This window comes from Sciurus vulgaris, assembly GCF_902686455.1.
Source record: "Sciurus vulgaris genome assembly, chromosome: 13".
Taxonomy (NCBI): domain Eukaryota; kingdom Metazoa; phylum Chordata; class Mammalia; order Rodentia; family Sciuridae; genus Sciurus; species Sciurus vulgaris.
In genome coordinates, this window is record NC_136474.1 from 59,439,182 (window position 1) to 59,459,750 (window position 20,569).

General features: G+C 37.3%; 1 protein-coding gene across 2 annotated transcripts in view; it reads left to right on the top strand.

Moving 5' to 3' along the window:
• The window catches only part of ASXL3 (ASXL transcriptional regulator 3), a 168,048-nt gene that overhangs the window by 66,335 nt on the left and 81,144 nt on the right, over positions 1 to 20,569 (top strand). For both annotated transcript variants that reach the window (XM_079109312.1, XM_079109309.1), the window contains 3 exons: positions 184 to 292; positions 1,509 to 1,617; positions 17,750 to 17,871. In XM_079109312.1, the coding sequence (XP_078965438.1) occupies positions 184 to 292; positions 1,509 to 1,617; positions 17,750 to 17,871 (340 nt within the window). The remainder of the gene's footprint in view (positions 1 to 183; positions 293 to 1,508; positions 1,618 to 17,749; positions 17,872 to 20,569) is intronic.

Below are 20,569 nucleotides of genomic sequence, written 5' to 3' on the forward strand. Positions count from 1 at the left end.
ACTTTGGGGAAACTGGACTGGCCTGTTATTGTAATGTAGATGTTTTCAGGGTTGGGAGGATATTTTAAAAAGGCATGCAAGAAGGTCTCTCTCTCTTTTTTTTTCTTAAGCGAGTCAGAGAACAGTTTTGCTACAGAAGCTACATCTCAGATCACTTCATTTTTGCACACTTTTATTTTCTAGTGGAACCTCTCCATTAGCCTGTCTGAATGCAATGCTTCACACTAACACTCGGATAGGGGATGGAACATTCTTCAAAATCCCTGGAAAGTCAGGCCTCTATGCTCTCAAAGTAAGTCGTATTGTTCTGCATGTTATGTGTGTTATTACCATGTGTCATGCATTTTTTTCAAACATGTGAAGGTAAACAAAATTAAATTTGAGTAAAGGGTAGAATGCCCCTATGCCTTTTGAAATGTTTTCAGATGTAAGAATGATTTCATATTGAGAATAAGCAATGGCATTTTTCTTTAAGGAAAGCTTATCTGTGGTTTCACTCCACGGCTATGGAAAATAGCCGTGACTTCCTTAAAATTCTAGATTCTTCAAAATTTACAGGGAGGAGTGTCACGGTAATCAGTGAGGAGTTTAAGATGATCACAGTTGGCATAAACTCTTTGACCTAATGACTATCAACTGACAGGTCTTCACACCTGTAATCCTTTCTGACTTTTGTAAAAATAAAAGTTTATTCCTTCTGCTTGAAAACGTACTGATTTAAGTTGGGTGTTCAATTTGAAAACAAGCGGTGACCTCAAGGAAGTTTTACTAATAACTCATACCTATTATAAGAGGGAAGAAAAGGAATAAAATAGAAAAAGCTTAAGATAATTGATTCTTAATTTTTTTAGTGGAATTTTGGATGGCATTTCCTATAATTCAGAATTCCAGAGGACAAACACTTATGATCTAGATATGGTTGTGTCACTTAGAACAGATACATTTAATGTATAGATTAAAAATAAATTATCACTTTAGTAAATGATATACTTAAAGTTCATTAATTTTCTTTGAGAAGATTTATTTTTAATGCCAAACGTTATACCCCCCTAAGAAAGTAGGGATTCTCCCTCACTATGATGCATCAGATTCTTGTCACTAGGTATGTTTCAGAAAGTAGCACAGGTTCATCAAAATAATTTTTTTTCCAGTTGCTTTTTGTGGCTGCTTGGGTGTTCAGAGCACTGATGGAAATTCAGAATTGTTAAGCCATTTATTTATATCTGGAAGAAAGTAGACTTGAAAACAAATTGGAAACAATATGTCAAAAGAAGCCTTTTTGTGGGTGGGGGATAGATTTAAAAGGTTATACAGTAATACCTGTAGTGGCAATGGGCCTTTCCTAAGGCCCCCTCCCCAAAGAAATGACTTTTACATGAAAATGTACACCTGTATTGAAATTCCAAATGTCATATAACTGAAAATCCTTTAGGATGCTCAAAGTATTTAAAATCATTTTAGTTGCTAATATATCTCTATTTATCATCATGAAAAAAAAAATAATATAGAAAGAGGAGTCATCATGCCCAGCAGATGGAACTCTGGATTTAGTCTGTGACTCTGAGGTGGATGGCACAGAGATGGCTGAGGCAAACACCAACGGAGAGGAAAACGGAGGTGAGTATGACAAACTTCAAATATACTCCCTGGTTCTCTTAAGTTATGTAGAATTCCAATAATTTACTAATTGAAATCCCCATTATATGATATTCTTATGATTTTATCCCTTACCAAGTTTTATCATTGGTCATTTTTATTTAAAAAGGTTAGCACTTAAGAAAAATACACAGTTCTTTGCTTTATTTTTTCCTTATTCTCATGTTGTTTATTCTTGTTGAAATATTATTTTCATTCTACTGTCTTTTTTGTTTTTTAAAAGCATTTTTTCATGTATGTATATAGGGTACTACTGTCTGTCTCATTCTACTGTCCTTCCCATCCCTACCAACCCACCCCTCCCATCATTCCCCTTTGCATAATTCATACAGTTCTGTGCTTTTTTGTGTGTATTTTCATGAATAAATTTTCTGAAGTATTATCAGTATATTTCTCATGTAAAGTAAGATAGTTACTAGCGGTATCTTATGGTTAGAACTTAAAATGTGCAGTTCAGTGACTAATTGTGCTGCTTTTTCCTGTAATCACTTCTCCTCATATCCACTGATACTCCTTTCACTCAAATCAGTATCATCTCTTCTCCTGCCCTTTAAACTGGTGTGCTGTCTGACAGTCCCCATAAGACCAATGTGACTTCATTTGTATCTGATCTGCAGCAGAAGTTGTGAATTTAACATAGGAAATGCAGATTCTTGTCTTAGTCCAATGGAAGCAGATGGTTTTATAGATTGTTTTACCAACTTGGACTTGTCTTGATATCCCTATTTCTACCCCACCAGCATTGTTTTAGTGCTTTGAAGCTTGAAAGGTTCTTGAGGTTAGACAGAGAACAAACAGAGATGCACAATTTCTGGCATTCTGGAAGGGCTTGCGAATGGGCATCCTCTCCGCAGAATGAAGGAGAACCTGACTGAGGTCATGCCCCTTGTGGTACTGCCTCCTATGTGAGCACTTGTGTGTTCTCTCAAAATGTATATTGAGCTGCTATTGTGTGCCAAGTTCTGTTCTTGGCATTGCAGTTCAGCAGTAAATAACAAAAACAGATCTCTCATGGAGCTTATGTTCTTTGAGAGATAGATAGTAAGCAAAATAGATCTTTAAAATTTGTACCTCATTCACTGGTAACAGTGAGGAAAAATAAATCAAGGAGTAGAATAGGGAAGAGGAGTATGTTTTGAAAAAAAAAAAAAAAACTGAGTGGAGTGGGAAGAGCAATCACAAAAGACTTTGAGGCAGGAAGATGCTGAAATGTTTCCGAAACAGAGGTGAATATAAATTGGAGGCCAGAGTGAACAAGGGAGAGTGGTAAGATACAAAGCCAGAGAAGTTGTGGGGGCCAGTTTATAGAGTACCTTGCTAATGACTCTCGTTTTGAGTGAAATATTAAACCATTGTAAGTCTTGAGTCAGAAAGACAATTTCATATTTTGGGAGGATAACTGAGTATAAGAAAAAGATGAGAAGCAAGGACAGAAACAGGGAGATGAGAGAAAATTTGTTGCCATAGTCTGGAGAAGAGATGATACTGATTTGAGTGAAAGGAGTATCAGTGGATATGATGAGAAGTGATTGAATTCTGAATATATTTGGATTCCTTCATTATTTTTACTTCTTTTTTTGGTGGTGCTGGGGGTTGAACAGGGCCTCACACATGCTAGGCAAGCGCTTTACCACTGAGCCACAACTCCAACCCCTGGATATATTTGAAGGTAGATTCAACAGGATCTGTTGATAGATAGGAGATGAAGGAGTTGGAGATAACTCCAAAGTTTTGAGTGTGAACAAGCAGAAGAATAGTGTTATCTTTAGCTTAGATGGAAGAATTTCCAAGAAAAGTAGTTTTGGATCATTCTGGACATTGATTGTAAGATTACAGTTCACCATGTAGGCAGGTTTGCTCAGTGACTCACTCACCTGTCTAAAACTCAAGTGGAAGACCTTGCTGGAGATGCACAATTGAAAACGGTCAGTTTATGGATAGTATTTATAGCATGAAACAGGATGAGATCACCAAGGAACTGAAAGTGCATTGAAAAGAGAAGAAGCTTTAAGACTGAGCTGAGGGGCACTTGAATTTCAGGAGATTAGAGAGATTGTAGGAAACAGCAAATGAAACTGTGGGTAAATGGACCTGAGAACAGGTTTTCTGTCTTGGAAACCAATTGAAGATCAGTGTTTTTGAGAAGAAAGTGATTCAGACATGTCAGGAATTTTGATATGTTATGATGAAGATTAAGAAAGTTTTACTGGATTTAGTTTTATGAGATGTTTTGCTTTTCATCACTGTGACCAAAATACCAACAAGAACAACTTACAGGAGGGAGAGTTTATTTGGGGCTCACAGTTTTAGAAGTCTCAGTCCATAGACAGCTGAATTTAATGCTCTGGACCCAAGGTGAGGCAGTACCTCATGGGGGAAGGGCTCAGTGGAGGAAAGCTGCTCAGCTTACGCAGGGTCAGCAAGCAGAGGAAGGTGTGGGGGATGGAGATGTTCCACCTCCTCCAGCTGCCCCCAATCAATCTATTCAAACCAGGACTGGCTGATTAGGTTACAGCTCAGCATCCAATCATTTCTCCTCCCAATATTGCTGCATTAACAGGAACTTTATATCCGAATCACAACATTGAGGGTATTGACAAACTTGGCATTGACAACTTCTGTGGAATGTTAAGACCCTAACCCTGAATGGAGTGGGTTCAAGAGAATGTGAGGAGAAAAGGGAAAGTCGAATCCAGAGAGGGGGTGTTTTTTTTCCTTATAGAAATTAAATATTAGGATAATTGTTCACTGATAGGAAAATTCCAGTTGAGGAAGAGAAATTGGTGATGGGTGAAAGGTACTGTGTTGCTCTGTGCTTGATGAGATGAGTGAGGTCAGGACCCAATCAGATGAAGAGACTGGTCTTTGCCAGGAGTATAGACAGGTGCTGGAAAGGAGGCATAGGAAGAGGCAGCTTATTTCACTAGAAGTGAATGTCAGGGAGTACTTGTGGAGGAAGCTCATGGAATTTTGCTTCTTATTGCCTTCTTTTTCTCTATGAAAAGGGAAATAAGTTAATTAACTGTGGTCAAGAATAGGGGACGGGGGTTTGTACATAAAAGGAGAAGATGTGAAATATTTGTCTAAGACCGTCTTGTTGCATTAAGGGCAATCATTAAGGTATTAGTCTTGGGCTGGGGTTGTAGCTCAGTTGGTAGAGTGCTTGTCTTGAAAGCACAAGGCCTTAGGTTCAATTCCAGCACCACAAAAAAAAAAAAAATGGTTATTAGTCTTGAATTTAATATGAGCCCAGTCAGCATGGTTGTACAGTTTTCTCCTGTTATGTTCAGGATCACTGTATATGTACAGACAAGTACACACCTGGATTTGACTGGAGTTGAGGTTTTGCCAGATGAAGTAGTAGGATGAAAGAGTTGAGAGTGTGTGAACTGGGGAAGTTAAGGTGAAAGTTCGAAGAATTTCAATTGGATATGGAGGTAAGTGAAGACACAATTGAGGGATGGTGTGGAAGTCTCATTGAGGTGGAAGGATTGTTGATTTGGTATGATAGAGAAAATGAGAAGCTTGTGAGAGTGTAGTGCATGACTCCGAGTTTAGGGTAATATTATGGACTGTGTCTGATATGAAAAGAAAGAAAAAGGTTAGGTTTAATGGTTTCATGAATAGTTAGGCATAGTGCACATTCTGGATGAGGGGACCATCAGTGGCTGGAATCGAGCACCCCTTCATTTGCTCAACCTAGTGTCAGGGGATTGGGCTGGTCTACCTGGAGGAAAGGTTGCCTTTTCTTATTTGAACAAAGATGTTGTAAAAACTGATGGTGGTCCTGGCATAAGAATATTAGAGAATCATCTGCATGGCTATTAAAACAGATAATTATGATAGAAATAGTATTGACAAGGTCTTACATTTAAGAGTCAAAATCTTCAAAAAATGAGAGTAACCTACCCAGTAGTTGGCAGATAAGCTCAGTAGGGGGTAATTGTTGGTAATGTCCTCCGATGAAATGAGACACACTACTGGAGGCATCTAAGAAACAGGGAGGGAGAAAGTATGTCACCTATCTAGGTTCCAGGCCCAGTGGTATAAGACGTGGAAAAAAGACTTCCTTCTACCTGAGTGTCTTCCAGGGAACTGGTGTCCGTAGGAGACAGTCAGGTAGACAAAGAAGTGGAAGGGAGTGTTCTGAAGAGAAGTGGAGGTTGCAGAAGATTTTGCTAGTGGCTCCTCCTGAATCAATCCTAAAGGAGATGGAGGGGAGGGTATTAGGAATTGGGAAGGGGTGGAAGACAGGTCGGGGCTTAGCCACTAGGGGTAAGCAAAAGGGGTAAGCAAACCCCCTAATTTTAACATGTGAAAAGGTGCTGTACCGAATAACCCAGATACACACATCTGACTAATGTGACCTGGATAGATTTCCTGGCCTCTCCTTTGAAGTTGCATTAGGGAAATTGTTATGGGAAATCACTGAAAGAATAGTAAATAGCTTATTTCCTTGAGTATTCCTTGGCTTGCCCACTTTTGTATCTTATTGCAAACCACAATTGCTTCTTGCAAGACAAACATATTTCTTCTTCATCTCTGTGTCACGTACCTTTGGTGTAGCCTATTAATCTAGTTTCAGGATACATTTTCAAACCAAGAAGCTGAAAATCTGTTGAGTGTGTACAATGTCTGACCTTTGTAAACTGTTTACTTCCATACATTTTAATCTTTGCAACATTTCTCTGAAGTAGGTAATATTTTTAGGCTCTGTTATTTTATTATCAGTGAGCAAACAGACTTAAAGAAATTAAATGACTCATTCACATCACAAGCCCAGGTATGCGTGACACCAAAGATGAGGTTCCCACTACTTGGATACTCTGTCCTGGTACCATAGGGACACTGTAGCTGGTAGTTGCTGATGTAATTTGCCTTTCTTACACTAGACCATGTCTATTTTGTTCATAAACTTGAAGACTTTGACAAAGAGGAACCCCTGGCTAAAAAAACAAATGCCTGGCTAAAAAAAAATGAAGGAGTGGGATACCACATGATTGCTTACAAATCAGTAATAAATTCCAGGAAAGCGAACTACTTTAGGTGATTTTCTTGCTCTGATATATATTTGAACCAGAAGTTAGAATGGATAGACCTTCCATACTTTTTACAGCTGTACAAATACATGTTGAAAGTCTGATCAAAGAAAGAAGGTGGGGTACATGTGTGAATGTGGGTGTGAGGGGGTTAGGGAGAGAGAGGAGGGAGGCTCCCACCATCTGTGTATTCTCCTCCCCCTCCTCTTCCTTTGGGGTGAGAAAGTGGGGGGTATTGAGGTGAATAATAGCCCTTAATTGGTAAGATACCCTTGACGCAATTGAAAGAATAAGCCTCTGATACCATAAAGTTATTTCAAATTAATGAAGATTAATTGACATTTGCTGGACCATTAGAGAGGCAGGCAGAGAAGCATGTGAGAAGAAAGCATTTTACAAAAACAGATAACAAGAGAAGCCTTAGTGCTTGATGCTAGGCATTAACACTGGAGTTCTTAGGTAGAGTTAAGATAACAATAGTAGAGCTTTAGTCGTCTTCTTGGAACCATTGGCCAGGGAAACATTCTTTGAAAAAGAGAGATGCTTTGTCAAGATAATTTTTAAAGATTCATTGAAAATTTTTACAATGTGGGAAAAGGAGTATATTATTGATTGTAGCATTTATGAGACACAGTACTGTGGTTATGGGTATGTTTCTTTGACTTCTGAACAGTCTGTCAATAAGCATTGAAAGTATAGACTGAGAAAGTAAACTGTTCAAATTTTATAAGCTTAGTCTAGAGATCAAAAAGTGATTTAAGTGAATCACTTGATATATCTGTGTTGACAACCCATGACCATTTATGCCTATGTAAGTATGGATCTGTGTCACCCAAAGAAATTATTATGAATTTTATGGTCTATTTTAGTCAGAGATTTATGGGTGTGTTTGTGCCTGAGTTTTTTTTCCCCCAAGCTTAATATGTTGGTAAATCATGAGTTTCCTCACACATATTAAATTGACTTACACTGTGCTACTGGTTTGCAGAACCCATGCATATTTTATAGGAAAGGATACCACCAGTAGACAGTCTTCATTCTGTTCAACCTTTACACAGATTAACAAGAAAAAAAAATGAGTTTCCCTTTTTGTGGTCATCATATATTTCAAGTTTAAAATCAACAATAACCATCCTATTTATTTTTTTAAATGAGGAAACTGGAGAATGTACAATTTTCATCCACAGAGATCAAAAAAGGTTCTGCTTGCTATTAACCCTAATGGCTTTCAGGGAGGAAGCAGCACTCAAGCAAGGGAATTAGTATTTTAAAAGTCTTCATTTAGGGGGAAAAAATTAGAGAACACATATCCTATGTTTTAGACCTTAGATCCCAGGGTAAATAATGATTCCAACATTTCAAGAATTTTATATGGCCTTTTTTCATTCTTCTTTATGGCTAGTTTTATAAGTGGGTTTCTGATTGTGTGATTCTTGGCAGAGTTCTGTTAACTTAATGAAACGTTATTCAGCTCACTCTTTGTTTTCATTGGCTCAGAGGCCACAGTTTGAGGGGTCTTTTATCAAAAGTGAAAAGTACTTTAAGATGGCCTGAAGTGTGTGGCTAGGATCTCTGTTGAGACATCAATTACATACAGATGAGGGGCTTCCTGGGGAAAGTGAGGGGGCACTATCCAGGCTCTGACCCCCAGGGAGTAGTTACTCTGAGAGTTTATAGAGCATTTTCACACAACAGGAAAGGAAAGCAAAATGACAAGGATACTGGAGTCAGGAAGGGAATGTCCCGAATACTGTTAGTTTGCGCGCCTATTTGGGGTCTCTTTCCCCATGGTCTTGATTTGCTGGAGATTTTCCAGTAGCCTACCTATGAATGCCCTAGTGTGGTTTTTTTTTTTTTTTTTTATAGGATGGTGTCTTTGGGGTGGGGTGTGCTGGGAGGCATTGGTAGGTTTGAGAGTTTTCATGGAGGAAGAAGAGAAAATACGATCAATTTCCACTTGGCAGCCTTTCCAAAGAACCTTGTAGGTGAGTAAAGAAAACTCCTTCAGGATCTATACCAGCTCCCCTGATTTTCCTGGGTTAAGTTAATTTGTCTTTCATTCAACATCTCTGCATTTCAGTCAAAATCTTGTTAGCTCATGGAGACACCTGCTCCACATTGGTGGCCTAGAGAAACTTAAGTATGTGAAAATTATGTTGTTTTAGTTACACATGGAAGAAAGTACAGAGGAACGAGAACAATCTCTACAGTTAGAAATGACCGTTGGAAGGATATAAAACTTCCTCTGCCCACTCTTTCTCATTCTCCCTCCTTTCATCCCTGCCCACAGATTTCACAGCTCACAAGAAGCATGAGAGATTTCAAAAGATCATTCAGCCCCGGGTTCTCTCTCATGCCAGTGTTTGTCTTAAACCAGTCAATTCAATCAGACATTATTCCAATAGCAGATGTCCAACAGGATAGAAATCTCACAGTCTCCTTATATTTGTCCCTCTGTGTTTTTGATAACCTGTATAGTAAAGAGTTTTTTCCCTCTGTTGAAATCTTTTGGGCTTTTAATTAAACTAATTTCCTCCCCCGCGGCGCCCCCCCCCCCGTGATGGAGAACAGCTGGTCACCATCTAGTCACCACCCGCTCCACCTCAACTTCTCCCAGTGACTTACTTGGACTCTTTCAGACACTACTTATAGATACTATTTTCCATTTCTTGTATCCATTAGGGGCCTCTTTTTTTTTTTTTTTTAACATACTTCCTTTTGAACTGTGAACTTTGTTCTTGTATAAATGGATTTTAGTGAGTTTTAACAGTCCAGAGACATGGAAGAAAAGAAAGTTTTCTTTTCAGTGCAGATAAAGTGACCCATTTAAACATTCTTTCCCCCTTGTGTTACAGGAGAACTATTTCATAATAAGGAGATAAAAATTGGAAAGAGTATGATCTCATAATAAAAACAAACTCCCTTTCAAATAAAAACAAAATTAAAGGTATTCCTCCAATTACTCATCTTAACTAGCCAATGTTCTGTTTGATTTATATAGTCTGTGATTTGTATGTAGGAACAAAGGACCCATGCTCTTAAAAAAAAAAAAAAAAAAAAACAAAAAAAAAAACACTTCATTGATACCAGGTGATCCGTTCTCTCTTCTGTTTTTAAGTGACCATACGTAACCATTTCTCAGTCAGCCACCTTGGTACCTTACCTAACTCCCTTTTGTTGTTCATTGGAGTTGATATTTTATATGTTGTGGTATACAGTAATTAGTAATGATGCCCATGAGTGAAGCATTTACTCTTGACCCATGCTAATCTTTTGCTGATAGCCTTTCTACTTTTTCTGTTTCTCGTTTTCTAGGTTGATTGCTTTAAGTCTGTTCCAGCTGTGTTAGGATACTGACGCAGCATGAAAGATCACAGGTGTTGTGCCAGGGTAAAAGCAATAGCCTCTGATATTTTTACCTCACACAAGCAGTGGAGGCTGTTATTACACTCCAAAGTTCTGAGAGGGAAAATCCTACTGGTTCTATAGTGGAAGGAGGGTTAGGTGGCCAAAGTTGGCACCAATAGGACATGGTTTTCCTACTAAATATGTTGATTTTCAGTTTGAATTTTCTCTTTTTCTAGTCTGTATTTGAAGGCTATGTTTAGAGATATCCAGAGATATTAGTATCATTAAATTGACTTGGCTGAGAAATCAAGTGCTGGTAGGAAGTATTTCTATAGCTACATCTTCCATGTGTAGAATGTTCTTCCTAGTTACCTGTGTAGTTACAGCGTCCTATCCAGTGCAAACTGCAGTATTGATGAACCGTTCCTGGACATTGTAATGAAGTTGTGGTATATCCAGTTCTGGGACAGGTGAGCATCATTTGCAGTATTTGTATTAGCCATGAAAATCATTTAGGTGTCACCATGATACATTTTGTAGGAACCAATAGACATATACACACACATACATTTTCTTCTTTGCTAGTTTAATGATCATCTTATAACCATTTTACATATACATACATGTATATATGAATAATTTATTTATATATGAATAATTTATTTATTTTATTTGATACCAGGGATTGAACTGAGGAACAGTTTACCACTAAGCTACATCTTCAGCCCTTTTTTATTTTTTATTTTGAGATCAGGTCTCAATAAATCACTTAGGGCTTGTCCAAATTGCAGAGGCTGGCCTCGAATTTGTGATTTTTCTGCCTTAGCCTCCTGAGTTACTGAGATTATAGGTGTGCAGTACTGTGCCCAACTTACTTTTAATTTAATTTTTTTCCTGCAAACCTCTCCTGAAGAAGAAAAGAGTTTTATTAGACTTCAGAAGCACAAAATATAAAATATTGTAAAAATTTCAGTTATAGTAGGTCTCTTCATAAAAAAGTATGTTCTAAATGTTATCAAGGACATCAATAGTTACAATGTTTTGACTCCTTGTCCTTTGAAAGTTTCTTAGGGAAAAATTGCTATTTCCATTATTTTATTGCTAGTATTGCTTTATGTAATTGCTAGTTTTTCTTGGCATATCCTTTGAATGTTTTCTTTTAATGCAACAAGAAAAATGGCTAAAGCCCAAATGCCTATACCTATCTTGGAACAAGGAATGTTTTTAAGCAGGGCAGCTCTCCATAGACTGGATCCAAAATGGATTAAGGAATTATCTTTCTTTGAAAGAAATGGAGTCCAAGAAAGATTTAATTGGGGTCAAATGGTCTTCTCTGTTCTTTTTTAGGTCAATTTTTACAATTTGGGGCATGTATTTGGTTACTACTTATATTCAGAATATTTGATGTATACAATTTCAGATGTAAATTCTGTACATAAAACATATTAAAATCCAAACTAAATTCTTCTGATTACTTGCCATTTGGGGATATTTTTGAATTATCTGCTTATTGATCTTTCAAAATAGTTTAATTATCACCACTATGTTGTTACAGGCTAGTTTTCCTCAGACAGAATTAACGGTTCTACACCACTGTTCTTTGAAAAAAAAAACTCTTAAAAAATCCCTCATGGCCTCAACGTCACATCTTGGTTCTTGTTCTGTTTCCCTCCCTGCATCTTCCCTGGTGCTCGACATGAAGAAAAGTGCTCAATAAAAGTTTTATGGTTGGTAAAGGCCACTCTGATAAGTGAATGATGATACATAACAAGGGAGGGTGATGGGGGTGGTGAAGAGAAGAATAGAGGAACTTTGGATGGTGTAGAGGAAAATGAGGTGGGAGTGAGTTGGAAAAGGAAAGATACAGACCGAGACAGTATTACCCTGTGTACATGTATGATTACATGAATGCTATGAATCTACATTGTGTACAACCATAGAAATGAAAAGTTGTACCCCATTTGTGTTCAATGAATCAAAGTGCAGTCTGTAAGGGCTGGGGAGATAGCTCAGTTGGTAAAGTGCTTGCCTTGCAGGCACAGGGCCCTGGGTTCAATCCCCAGCATCGCAAAAAAAAAAAAAAAAAATGCAGTCTGTAAAAATAAAAATTAAAAAAAAGTTATATGGTTGAATTAATAATAAATGAAAAAACAAACTTCTAATATCCAACCCTCTTTAAAAATATAATTGAACCTGGACTTGGTGGTGTACACCTGTAATCCCAGCAGCTCAGGAGGCTGAAGCAGGAGGATTGCAAGTTCAAAGCCAGCCTCAGCAACCTGGCAAGGCCCTGAGCTATTTTAGCGAGACCTGTTTCAAATTTGAAAAAGGGCCGGGGATGTGGCTCAGTGTTTAAGCGCCCCTGGGTTTAATCCCTTGTACCTTAAAAAAAAATTTGAACCATTTGTCACAGTGCTTGAATTAATTTTTTTTAATTCATTAAGGCATTATTAAATCTAAATTTTTACAGGAAGCTTTGAGAGCATATGGTTTTATTATTCAGAAAATCAAAAGGTAGTATTTAGAGGGACAACTGATAGAAATGAAACCAGTCAGAGGATGTACTCTTACTTGACTTTATTACATGTTTGAGCATCAGTTGCCTGGGGGATGTGTGGCTTAGTGGGACATATAGCAATTAATACTACAGATATCTGTGTGGCATCGACTGTATAATGATAATGCCCAGATTCTGGTCTGTACTCCAGTTCTGCCATCTTACATGGCATAATGATTTCTAATTTTGACTTTTAAATTTTATTTATTTTTATTCTCCCAATGCAAAACCATAAAACCCCAACTTTCCTCTTAAAATAAAGCAATGAGTAAGGACAGCAGAGGGAAATAGATCTATAATTAGTGGCAAGTCATACAGCTTCCCACAGACTTTCATAGGAAGGTCTGTGGTTGACTTTCATATTTTTTCCCTAATTGACTTTAGGATAATTTTAAATGTTTTTTTTTTTTTTTCCTCCGAAATAGACTTCTGTTTTCAACATTTTAAAATTCTCTTTTTATATATGCTTTTGCATAATAAAAACTAGCTTTGCTGACCTCCTCTTTCATGAATTCTTGTTAAAAAAAATTGTTAGCTTCAATAATAGATTCTTTAAATAAATTCAATGAAAGTCAGATTCAAAAATGTAGTTTAATAAACGTTTATAGTTTGACTGCTCTGAACCCATCTTTGCACAGATCCCAGTTTTGTGTGGACTCAAGTCCCTGAGTTGCTGAGCCAGTGGCCTCTGACAGGGACACAGATCCCAGTACTGCAGTTCATGAGTTCAACCAGTAGGTTCCAAAGAAGTGTGGACAGTGGAGAAGCAAGATGGCCTCAGGCATAGTCTAGGAAGCTTTGCGGGAAGCTCTTTGAAGTTTGATCTGCCCAGATGAGTTTGCTAGGTAGAGTAATGGGGAAGGAGAATCTGGAGGAGGGACCATCAGAGCCACTGCAGTAAGAATAGCAGGTAAATGGATCAGGGATGGTGGGACTTGGGAGGTTGGGAAGATGTGAGATAGAAATAGAGACAGAGCAAGTGATATGTTCTGATCTCTACCCTTTTTTGTGTGTCTTGAGTTAAAAGTCAAAGAATTGTGGGTGTCCACAAACCAGTTAGTGGATTAGTACTCATATTAGGAGGGGATACCACCTGTGTCTTGGGTCCAGCAGCAACTCAAACATATGGGTCCTAACCCACATTTCCTAGTTCACTTGCATGTTCAAGTTGAGTAGTGAGTGAAAAAGGAGACAAGATAGCAACTTGGAGATACTGAGAGAAAAGAAGTAAAATCACATTTTTACTAGAATATACTCACCAATCTCCCTGGGCTTTGAGGTTGCCTCATGGTTCCATGTGATCTTCTACTTGCCTTTGCTCTGGGATCTTTTAAACAGGATATTTTGATGGAGGGGTTTGGGAGTGTGAGGTGGATGAGAGGCTAGCCTAATACCAGAAGATTGTCTGTAACTATGTGTTTTGCTCACTTAATTTTGGGAGGCAAGCAAAAGTAGGCAGAAATATTGTTTCTACACCTTTTAAAAAAACGTTAGTAATAAAAGTTCTAGGGAAAACCAGTGTTCTTGTTTTTGTTTCTTCATCTGCAGTTTGTGTACCTATGAAAAGGGCAGACTGTCTTTTGGGGTTTCAAGGTATAAAGTTCTGGCAGTAGTTTTGTGATCATGCCAATTGCCAATTAAAAAAAATAGCTCCCATTCTGTCCTGAATGCCAAGAAGATATCAGTTTCTAAACTGCATGTCATTGTTTGATATTTATTGGATAAAACATCTGTCCTAATTCTTCAGTTTCCTGGCTCCTGTTGTAGTTTTACTTACAGGGGATTTCCCTTGATCATCCTTCCTTTAGCATTAATTTTTCTTTGACTCAAATTTCAGAGGCTACACTCAGTCCTTCAGATAAATATTCAGGCAACAGTTTGAAATAGGCCCTTAATTATTTATGTATCACATCTATTAATAAGAAAGCTCCAAAAATAAGTTTAAAAAGAGGTGAAAACTTTGTGTTTTGTCAAAGAATGAATCTGCTTTAACCTGTGCAGTTCAATTACTCAGTGACAGAGTATTTTTTTGATTCAGCCACCTTCAAGCAACTCGTATATTCATGATAAGGGTCTGTATTTGTCATTACTTAAAAGAACACACACACACACACACATACACATATACATACACACACCCTTCTTGGAACTTGTATAAGAATTATTTCCATAATTTTCTTTCTTGATTTTTTTTTCCTTAAAAATCAGAATTTTAGCCCAAAGACAAAGTTATGTGTATATTTATTTTCTGATACATTTCACTTTTCTTTAAGATTCTGTAATTATTCTATCAGAAGACAATAATTAGGGGGAAAATGGTTTGACCCCAGAGAAATGTGTCAGGACCAAGTTCCAGAAGGAGCAATCAGGGAGAAAAATGGCTGCTTAGTACAGGAATATTCATAGTCCTTCATTGGGTCTGGAATGAAATGTACGATAAAGCAAATAGAGTTGGGTAGAAGAAGATGAATCATTTTCAGAACTAGGCTCATAGTATTCATTAAGGTTGTCTCAACTCCATTGTCCTGTCTTCCCTCTAAAGTTCTGGGCTGTAAATTGAACAGAATCTTTCTTTTGGAAACAACGTGTATAAGTGTATATGAATCACTGTGAACACAGTGCAATCATAAATTTAAATCATGTGGTTTCCCAATATTGGATGGTTTCCTAGGTCAGAAAGAAATAGAGCAAAATGGTGAGCTAATGTTATCCTCAGGAGAGTTGATCGTGCACTGCTTAGTTAGCAGTCAGAAAATAGGAGGGACACAAAGGCTTTAATTGTATAGACAGAATTTGTTGTTATTTGATCCTGCTGTACTGCAGTTTACCTTTGAAAGACATGAATAAAAGCGTTTCCCAAGTAAATTGGTAGTAAATTTGAATTTAGAGGTCCAGCACACAGAAACATTCTCATATTTTCCATAAATTCCTTAATACCCATGGACTGCATTTGGTTCTCCTTTCTAATCAATCAGTTTTCAGTTTTCTGGGTGGAAGTGTTGCTAAGAATACGAAAGTAATAAAAAAAATTTGCTAATGTGTACTTTTTTTTTTTAACATCATATCCATTTCTGTCTATTCACTTGGGATTATGTATCTGTCTGCCACCTTTCTGTCACCTCCCTGAGTTGTTACACTTCATAGAGACTTTAAAACATTGAAAAGACCATCTATATAAACCAGTATATATAAAATAGATTTATCTTTAGAGTATAAATTGATGACTATTTTTAATATTTCTTGATAAGTAAGCTTTGGTGAAGTATTATGAAATACTCTAGTGATAATTTCAAGAAGAGGTGCTAGAAACCATAGATAGTTTATGCAGGTAGTGTTATAAAATGTACTTAACTAGAACATTTACTCCATCTTAATGAAAAATGTCAATATGTATAAAGTAGAAAAAAAATCACTTGATCTTTAATTCAAGGACTTCTGTCACTATATGTGCATTTTTTAAAAAAAAATCATACTTTTTTTTTTAACCTACAGTTCTTAATTTTTTCATCCTAGGGGCTGAATGACTTGTTCCCTTTTGACCTTATTAACTTTGTTTCAGTACTTCCAGCATCATGCACTTCAGTTACACTTCTTTAGACTTGAAAATTTTCTGCATCTGATCTTGACTTTCAAGGCCAAAATAGTTTACATGGAAAAATGCTGAGCTCCAGAACTAGACAGGGCTTGCTCTGGATTCAGCTCTGCTTTGTCATTGCCTCTGTGACCATGGGTGACTTATTTAGCCTTTCTGAACTCTGGCTTTCTCTCTCCAACATGAATATAATACCCATTTGTCTTATGAGAAAGCTGTAAGAATTAAATGAGATCACATATGTAAATTAATGATTAACAACCATTTTCCTAAACTCATTCATATGACTGGCTTCCTGATTGCTTTCTGTATTAAAACAAAGCTTGATTAATGCTTGTTTTCCCCAAATTCTCTTCTTATGAGCCACATGTTCATTTCTAGGCAAGATTTGCTAGAGTTTGTCGAAAGCAACTCGACTCTTCTCAGCACTATGTATGTGCAGAGGTTCCATTTTTGACTGCAACTATTATTGGTGCTGGGGATTGTTAATAGTTTTCATTCCTCCACATACCTTTAGAACCCTGTTCAGAATTCCCCCATGTTACCATTACTCGGAAAGTTTTCTTGACTTGGCATTTACCCCCGTGCCCTTAAAAAGTCATGTTTTGAGGTTTTACAATATGTTCTTAAGTTTTTTTCTTCTATCTGACTTCCCCTTGCCTCCTGCCTTTGACATATGCCTTCATTCTGCTACTGATCACAGTACTTCCTCACCGTGATTCTCCAAACGCCTCCCTTTCCTCCAGTATACACAGGGCGAGGCCTGCAGTGCTTCCGCCACGCTCGCTGTGGTGTCGAACCTTGCCTGCCTGTGGGAGAGGGCTGAAGGGAGCGTTGTAACTTCCAGGTGTCCAGGCCTCAGTTCTCCTAAAAAGCAGTCTTTTGGGAGAGCGTGTCTGTTTTAGAACAGGACCAAGTATAAAATCTGACTCTGGTAAAAATGGGCAGATTACATTGAAATTGGTAGAGAGCGCCATTTCTTAAAAGAATTGGTCTTGAGTTGAAACAAGCATCTTAGATTTCATTTTTCCTTCTCCATTCTACATATCTTGTCCCATAGGAGAACAGAAATATGTCCCAGCAGGTCACAGATTCTGTAGAGGCAGGGTCGTTAAATAGAGAGGAAACATTATATCTGTGAAACTGGGTGGATTTGAAACAATTTTATTCATGTGGATAGTTACTTCAGAACACTGTGCATTGTTCAGTCACCATATTCAGATTCAGATAGTGTCTGTTGACTCCCAACTCCAACTCTCGCGCGGCAGGTATTGTTCTATTTTTTATGTCCATACAATAGCTCCATGACACAGAAATTATCATCAATTAGTGGGTAAGGCAACATGGAGTCCCAGAGAGGTTAAATTGAACTGTGGCCACACAGTTATTAAATGATACCTTCTCTTCGAATCTGGATACTTTTCTTTTTACTGTGCTCTTTTGCTTTATTTTAAGTATCCATTTTCAATAAGAGAAAAAGCTCCAAGTGAGTTAATTACAGTGGAGGTAAAAAAAGGAATTCAAATTAGTAATATCATTATCTCTCTCTGTTCCTAGTGTGTACGAAGCAGGTACCTGATGAAGCATCTTCCACCCGAGATTCAGGCCTCACGAACACAGCAGTGCAGGGCAAGCTAGTGTCTTCCTTTCAGCAGCACACCAAAAAGGCGCTCAAGCAGGTAAGAGAGCTGCCCTCTGTCCTCTTCCTTTAGTTCTGCCTTCTGAAGTTAACGGGTGTTCTGCTGATCAGGTAAAATAAATAAGAACCAAACTGCCAAAGAGCAACAGAAATATCCTAAGTTCAACTTCTTCTGTGATATTTAATATAATCATTTTAGTCCACACTAAAAGTTGGGGAGGCTTGACTGACAACTCATATGTGAAACAGAAGAGGAATGTGCTTGGAAACGTATAAAAACTTTTTTATGGATGTGTGGTTCATAGTAAACCAGTTGGGTTCATAAACACATTGTATAATTAGAAAATAATATCTCTGTGATCTCATTCTGCTTATCTGATAGTTGTATAAAAATAAATAATTTCTTTTTCATTATTGAGATGTGCTAAGTTACACCTATCTACTTACATCTAGAATATCCATCAGTATGTGTTGTTGGATGCTGTATGAAGTTACATGGTACCATGCTAATGTCATGTGCGCCATCTTGTTACATGGTTTTGTGTTCAGGTGGTGGTGAGAGGTAAGGGTTTCAAGGTTGGCTCTGGGCTCTGATATACCTCGGTTGGAATCATTGTTACTCCCTCTGTGGATCTAGGTAAGCTGCTCTTCCTCTCTGATTCTCAAAGGTGTACTCTAGAGAATGTGGAAATCATGTTACATTGGGTTGATCTGAGAGTTTAGTAGGGTGACACACTGGAAGCACATGGTTGTGTGTGGGTCTAAGTAATCACTCAGAAAGCCTTAGCTACTGCCGTCACTCCAGCAAGTGCTGAATTGTGTGAAGAAGGGGAAGAGATGCTGTGGTTAAATGGGACCATCGTGTGAGGATCATATTGATCATTGTGGTAGTGTGTGGAAGGCCCACCTACTGAACCCCTAGTTCCTGCTTTGTCCTTGTTCAATTGCTTTCCTCTTATAACTTCCTTATGATCAGAATTCTGTCCCAATATCCTTTAATCTACCCTCTATTGACCCTAACCAGGTAGTAAACAAAGGTATCATTGTAGTGATATGAGTAAAAAAGAGAAACCATGTTTTCTAAAATAATTAAAAAACAAGCCTCACCAACCTCTGAGACTTCTCAATGCTCACACCTAGCCTCTGAGACTTGGAAAGTCCTCCCCCACCTTCTCCTCTGTATCACATAAGCAAGCACAGAAAAAAAACCTTAAGATTTTTGGACAGAAGTATGTTACCATTCTATTCTGAATTATTAAAATTGTGTCATTTTCTTTCTCAGTGTTATATTTCAGGTAATAATAGTATTTCATCCTGTACAGAATTTGGGGGAGCTTGCAATTAATACCATGGCTTCTTTGAAACATTTTAGAGACCAGAGAACAAAACTACAATCAGTTTCAAAATTCCTTTTTAAATGGTGAAATAAAGGATGGAATAGATAGGGAAATCAGAGCAAATGCTTTCTTGGGCAGAAAATAGGATGCAGGTAATAAATAGTAAGCAGGACTGAGCAGAGGATACAAAATTGGACACTTGTAGCCATGACACATAAGAAACATGAACGGGATCATAAATGAAACACACTTGTGAAGTGCAGTGATTTGGAAAATGTGCACAGTATGAAATCTTCCCATATATGGATGGAAAAATAGAGATTCAAGTCTGTACTGTTATGTGTCATTATTTTTTATTTTCTTTGTTTCAGTTTTATACTATTCACACAATTTTTACAAGTCCTAAAGTGCTGTACAACGTGGGGTTAATAGTGTTTTGTTTTCTTGTGGAGCATGTGCTCATGAGAAGGGCCACTTGCTTGGTATCTAAGCCCTGCCTTAAAAACTTGTCCTGTAAGCTTCTTAAGGTCCCGAAACAGTTATTATTCATTTCTTAAAACTTGTATTTTATAACCAAGTAGCAAATTAGCAAGAGAATATGGCTCAATATGTAGCAGATATGCTAATGTTTGATTAATAATCAAATTTATATTGGAAATACGCTTAGGAGAAAAGCTGTCCTTGTAGAATTTTGCCCAGATTCCCTGTAATTGCTGAATTTTTTAAGACAGCATTTCAAAAATTGATTGAACATATGGCATTTTAATTTGTAACAGCCACAGCAAGTTCACAGCTTTTTTTTCTTTTGGATAGTTGAATGACTGTGACCATGTATAATATTTTTTGTAAAGTGTATTATATAAATTTAATATATGTCCATATACATGCTTTGTGCTTAGGAATTTGTTTCGTGTCTATGTATATAAGTACCAGTCATTATCACATAAACATAGTCAGCTGAATGACCTTAATGATAATTACATTAGCTGATGCTTTCATTATGTCTTTATTTTTCCAAGTACACTTAATCCTTATATGAATTCTTTTGAAGTGTGTACTCTTATCCCTGTTTTTCAAATAAACAAACTAAGGCTCAGAGAAGTCATATAATTTTTCTCAGATCACACAGCAGTCAAATATTGGAAATGATATTTGCATCCAGAATTATGGTTTCATATTCTACCCTTTTCACCAGTAATGCCTTTCAGCATATAGTACGTAGTAGGGCAGATCAATTTTTGGTGCCATTCAAAGAAGTTTATATACTTGTCTATTTGTATAGCATTAGGACAGCAATACAAGGTAGTCATTTAGAATACCACTTCTAAATACAGACTGCTCATGTTTAGGACCAGCATGTATTAATGACTCACACTCAAATATATTAGCCACTGTACTTTA